Consider the following 6,134-nt stretch of genomic DNA (forward strand, 5'->3'; position numbering starts at 1 on the left):
TCTTGGAGCTGGAAATAGGCCCTGAACCCAAGTGAATAAAAATAGGTTACTACACATTTAGTATATTTGGATGTATTTTTTGATCAGGAGGGTGTATTTTTGGCTTTTCTTTGGGAATTAGAATCACAGAAGCATTTGGGTTGGAAGGGACCTTAAAAATCATCTTGTTCCAGCCTCTGCCATGGGCAGGGACACTTTCCACTGGACCAGGTTGCTTCAAGCCCCATCCAATCTCCCTTGAAGGCTTCCAGGGATGGAGCAGCCACAGCTTCTCTGGACAGTTGTCTCACTGCATATCACATCACATCATTAAAAGGCACTACACCACAGAAAATTATCTATTTTTCATTTTAAAAAGTACAAAATAGGAATATCTACTCTCAAATGGGTGAATTAAAGCTGACTGAATAAGTTCTTGCAGATATTTCTATATCTAAGAATACCCTCCACTTTTGAAAGCCTGTTCTCCTTTTACACGTTGCAGGCTGAAATAGCTGCTCATCCCTGACACAGCACTAATTTTAGCTGACCTGTTCTCTTTACATTTTGTGCCTTGCCACTGAACTGTAATGCAGCAGATTATAGCATTTTAAATTCGCTTGATTTACATTTCTACCCTAGCCATGTGGAGCTGTGCACTACTATGCTATTTTAAATAGATTTGATTGCATCTCAGTGTCATCTAATGAGTGCAAAAATCAGTGAGAAAAACGCTTCATTGTTAAAAATATCTTGGAAATCCATCTGCAGTGCTCGAGGGTTTTGGAGGCATAGTAGAAATCACGTGTGTGCTTTAACGCTGAAAATATCCAATGCAAGTGGTACAATAAAGCTCACAGTAGTACCCAGAGAATCCCTGAATGGTTAAACCTTTTTCTCTGGCTCTGCAGCTCTGTTCAGGTCATGGACTCATGCCTTAATTTAGTAACAGATAGTACTGGGAATAGCAGCGCCATTAACTCGTTTCCTAAGGCAGGGGATCTGTTTCACAGTGTTACAGCACTCGGGGCTATTTTTAGAGCGTGTGTAGGAGTTCTCACGGCTCCAATGTTAATAGGCACAACACACAAAGACACGGGCTGAGCTGGGGCAGGGCTCTGCACAGCAGCCCCGGCAGGAAGGAAAGCCAAGGTGCAGGTCAGTGCCAGGAGTGGGGACACTCAGAACAGGGCTGAGGACAGGACGGGCTCTCTGGAGCTGCTGCAATGGGGCTCCTCAGCATCTGACACCATGAATGGCTCCAGCGATGTGCAGAGTCAAACAGGATGATTGATCAGCTGGGCAGAGTTTTGATTTTCCTCCTAAAGTTGATCCGGGTGGAGCGTTGGTGTGGCTGCTGCTGTTTCATTAAATCCCCGTGGAGTTCAGAGCTGGCACTGGCACCAGCACGGTGTCCTCACAGAGAGGTGACTCCGTGCTCCAACACTCACCAGAGATGCACTGAATTACCAAAACACACAAACTGCTCCTCTGGCTGTGCTCGATACTGCCTGGAACTTGGGAAAACACCAAACTTCCCCATGAGGAAAGTCATCTTTTTCTTTATATTCTCCGCAGAACGAAATGACCAGACGGAACAGGAAGAAAGAAGGGAAATCAAGCAGAGACTGACAAGAAAGGTAAAATCTTGCAGTACCTCCTATTAGCTTTTAGAAATTTAGCAAAATTACCACAATATCAACCAACCTGAGAGGTTGTTATTACACAGAACCTCCCTTAATAAGCATCCTCCTCTGCAGTGTCTGCTAGCAGTGTCTGGTAATATGAATTATAGATGTAACTACCTTATCTCAGCTCTATAACAGCTGAGATTTAGTAGAATATTTCCATATAAACTTACTCAGAAAATGGGTATTTGTCTGCACACTGCATATTTGTCAGCTCCATTGCTGGAAAAGGACTTTTTTATTCCTTGTAGCAGAGCTGATTCCCTGCTGAACACCAGGTCTGCAATCATACTACATTTTTTTTTGCATTTAAAATATTCTCATAATAAGAACGAGATCTTGTTGTTCTGTTCCTGGAAATCCCTAATGGAATTACAGACCAAATATGCTGATAACTTGTTAAAGCTAGACTGAAATCCTTACGTGGGTCTAGTGCTGAGAATCTCACACAATCTGCCTCTGCCTGTAGTAGAACATCCTATAGCATCCAGAATCATCCAGAGATCACACAAAATTCATCATGATTCCTTTACATTTTGAAAATTTATTTTATCAGTATTTGAGTTAAAATATTTTCTTTTTTTGTCCATTATAAAGGCCCTGTGCTGTAGCCCAGAGCTCCAATTTAAACAATTTTTACTCTCCTCTCAGTCCTCCAAATGATGAAATATTTCCCTGGAGTTTCCAAGAGTTGGGTGGGTTTCCATAGGTGTAAATGCACACTGAGCCAAGACAAAAAGAAGCAAATAGTGCATTTTTTACTGATTCATTTGTTATTAACCCTGGTTTTATTTCACAAAACCTCTGAATACAGCTTAACCAGAGACCTACAGTTGATGAACTGAGAGACAGGAAGATCCTGATTCGATTCAGTGATTACGTGGAAGTGGCAAAAGCACAGGACTACGACAGGAGAGCAGACAAACCATGGACACGACTGTCAGCAGCAGACAAGGTACTGACACCACCACACAGCTCTGCTTTCTCCTTGCTGTGTCTGTAATGATACCTCACATTCTCAACAGGCTTTAACCTCTGCAACATTCCATCTCTGTAAACTTTACCATGATTTTTTATGTTGGAATCATACCAGTATCATGAAAAAGTCTATTTAGTACTCGAAAGGTGGACACAATTTTTGGGGCTCCAACTCAGAACCATTTCCAGCCAATAGAGTATTAACCTTTATTCTCAGACTGGAAGTTTTGTCCCAAACATGCAAAAATTTCCTCTCCTGTTTCCTGTGAATGCTCAAGGAGTCACTGAACCCACATTCTCTCAAGCATGAACTCTCATTTTGTCCCATGTAGCTGATTTACATCCCCATTTAAGTGTCACAGTTAGATGCTTGAGTAGTAAGAATATTCCACCATGATTCCAGCCAGAACAGCTGGGAAGTTTCAGGGCTGCAGGAAGCAGAAGGAGCAGGATGCTGAGACAATTACTGGCAAAATGGCAAACACAGGACTGTGAAAGAGGCTTTGTGCTGAAATGTGAATATTTTTGATCAAACACATCCCAGGTCTCCCCAGTAAGGGACAGAGGGGTTTAGAGGACTCACAGAAAAGGAACAGAGCACTTCTGCTCCAGTAGCTGTTCTCCCAAGCTCTCTAAAATGGTGAATAAGCTATTCCATAGTAATCCATGGAATAAGGATTTTATACTTTCCTTGTATGTACTTTTATTAAAATTAGACTTTTCCTGGCTTTACTGTTTCAGTGTTCATGTTTCAATTAATAAGGCAGGTTTAAGAAAGAGACAGTTCTTCACACACTGGTGGCACACATCAGGAAGTCAGGGTCAGAGCTGCACCTTTGCATTTGTGACTGAAAACTGGATCAATTTCTTGGCAGCTTCTCTTAATCTTTAATAAATTTCAACTGGAATCTTATTAAATGTGAGACAACCAGCCCTGAGGTGTTATTCTGTGACCCTGTCAGCAATCAATAACAAATGAGAAGTATTGTGTCACCAATCCATACAACCCAAATATTCAGCATTTCTACCAGCACAGAGTGCTCTGATATTTATATATATATATATATATATATATACACACACGTACTCAATACCTGCTTCTACCTCAGAAAACTCTTCTGCTCTGCAGGTCTGGGATTTTGCTCACAAATACAGAATTCTTTGTTCATGTTTTTTGTCTTTTCAATTCCTAGGCAGCAATTCGGAAAGAGTTGAATGAATACAAAAGTAATGAAATGGAGGTTCATGCATCGAGCAAACATTTGACAAGGTCAGTTCTCCAGCTGTTTATTTCTGCTGCCTGCTAAAAACTCTCCTTGAGTCCTGAACCTGTGGGTTTAACACATGCTGGATGTGGGAGAATATGAAAAGAAAATGGGAGCATTTCTCTTCCTGAAAAGAACCCAATTTTCTGATTTTTTGGGGGGCTTTTATTAGCTCAAACCCAGAAACCTGCAGACATTCTCCAGAGCATCCCTCAGCTGGCATTCCTTGCACCAAAGATTCAAAGATAGGACAAAAAAAAAGTATATAACACAGAAAACAATATGTTTTTTTAAAGTAGAACAAAAAAGATCTCTGAATTAAATGCACTTGAGCCTGCAGCCTTACCACAAACACTGGAAATTCCCTGCTCAGAAATACAAAACTGCACGGACCATAACAGGCAGTGCCCAGGGTAATGCCTCTGTTCTAATTGGATTTGTCCTGGAGGATTCAGCCTGGGGATTTCAGGCTCCCCTGCCAGTGCAGTTGCTATTGGAAGGAGCCAGCCCCAGGTAACTTAATGACACTTAACTCCCTGCCAGGAGGAGCTCAGCAGAGAGGACAGGTCTGGATTGTTGTCCCTCTCCACGTGACAGGGCCACACAGGGCAGTGCCTGCTCCGTGTGCCAGCACTGCTGACAGGGACTGAGTTTAAACACATATAAAACATTAATTTCCCTTTTTTAAGTGCAGAAACAACATGAGAGGCTGATCCCACAGCCACTGATACTTGCAACAAGGCATCATTAAGGGGAAAGCAGCTTCACTGCATTGATGGAATGAAATGTGGGGAGGGAAAAGGGATGGCTGCGGTTTCAGTCTGCAAGTGAGCTTCACATTTCCTAATTGCAGCTACCTGGGGAGTTGGAGTAAATGATAATGAGAGATTTTGAAATTTGTTCAGGATATTAGGAGTAAACAGGCTTCCAATTTACAATTAGTGCTAGGGCATTACAAATGATTGGGGCTTTAATTATGGATCCCAGCCAAAAGAACAAGCTTATAGAGCAAGGAGAATATTTATTCCAGACTCACAAGACTATCCAACACTTCACCAAGAGTATCTCATACTTTACAAAGCTTTTCAACATTGCTGAACTCTTAAAAAAGAACAAGATCGCTGCACAATGAAGAATATTGCTACCAATGACAAACTGTGGCTTCATTTACTAAAAAAAACCCAAAACCATGTCAACTCCATACCTGTATCTGCAATTGCATTCCCAAAGAAATGTAAACAAGGGACACTGGGCCCTGAGGGCTGTACCTGCACTGTGGTCATGGCACAGGGGTGGGAATGTGCTGGGGAAAATGAAGAGTGCTGATATTCTTCAGCACTGTCACTGTGCCTTTAATCAGAATACTTTTGTGGGGTTGTAAAAGTTTTGTTAATCTAACATAAAATAATTGAATAAAAAAAATTCAATTCTGTTGCAAAGTGGTTTGAAAAATGTCTCTCTTTTCTCCTAGATTTCACAGGCCATAGAAATTTTCTTCTGAGAAGAATCTGTCTTTACTTTTGATATTGCTGCTGAACACACATCAGGGAACACTGGAGCCTTCCCTGAGGTTCAGTGCAGGCTCCCTGGACTGATGTGACACAAGGACTCTGCAGTGACGCCTCTGCAGCCCCTGGGGACAGACGCCAGCCCCGGGCTCTGGAGGCAGGAGAGTCTGGCCTGTGCAGTGGGACGAGCTGCTGGAAAGCCTCAAGTGAAGCTGCTTGGAAGAGCCTCCTCCTCTCCTTTGCCAGCGGTGTGGGACTGGGCTGCAGCTGCCTTGGAAAGGAGATGTGCATGTACAGCTTCACCATTCCAAGGCCTCTGACATAAACCCACAGGACACTCTGGCATCCAGTATTACCTTGACAAGACATTTGGAACTTACCACAATTAGTTTGTAAAACACCTAAGTTCATGTCCTAAAAACTAATTTAATGTATTATAATTTCATTCTTTTTTATATACTGTCTAACAGAATCACAGCTGCAAGCATTTTTGATTCCTGTTACTTTTGTTCTTTAATTAAATGACTACTTATTGCAGGAAATGAACATGTTTCCTAAAGCTCTTTTTTTTTCCCAGGGATAGTTGGGAAGAGATTATAATTATTTTGCACCAACCCATTTGACTTCTTCATCAACACAGAGTCTGTAAAAGGATGATCTCAGCTAAGATTTTCCATCTTGTGGAATAGCATAAGCTGGTTGTCACTCTGCACCAG

The 6,134-nt window shown here is 41.9% G+C and overlaps 1 protein-coding gene across 2 annotated transcripts in view; it reads left to right on the forward strand.

Moving 5' to 3' along the window:
* PHACTR3 (phosphatase and actin regulator 3) overlaps nucleotides 1-6,034 on the forward strand; it is a 94,308-nt gene extending 88,274 nt beyond the window's left edge. Inside the window, exons 10-13 of one of the 2 annotated variants that reach the window (XM_063404262.1) lie at nucleotides 1,558-1,619; nucleotides 2,482-2,622; nucleotides 3,839-3,915; nucleotides 5,382-6,034. In XM_063404262.1, the coding sequence (XP_063260332.1) occupies nucleotides 1,558-1,619; nucleotides 2,482-2,622; nucleotides 3,839-3,915; nucleotides 5,382-5,397 (296 nt within the window). In that variant the 3' untranslated portion in view covers nucleotides 5,398-6,034. The remainder of the gene's footprint in view (nucleotides 1-1,557; nucleotides 1,620-2,481; nucleotides 2,623-3,838; nucleotides 3,916-5,381) is intronic. The other variant, XM_063404263.1, reaches the window with a different exon arrangement.
* Nucleotides 6,035-6,134: the final 100 nt, after the last annotated feature.

This window comes from Prinia subflava, chromosome 8, assembly GCF_021018805.1.
Source record: "Prinia subflava isolate CZ2003 ecotype Zambia chromosome 8, Cam_Psub_1.2, whole genome shotgun sequence".
Classification (NCBI taxonomy): Eukaryota; Metazoa; Chordata; class Aves; order Passeriformes; family Cisticolidae; genus Prinia; species Prinia subflava.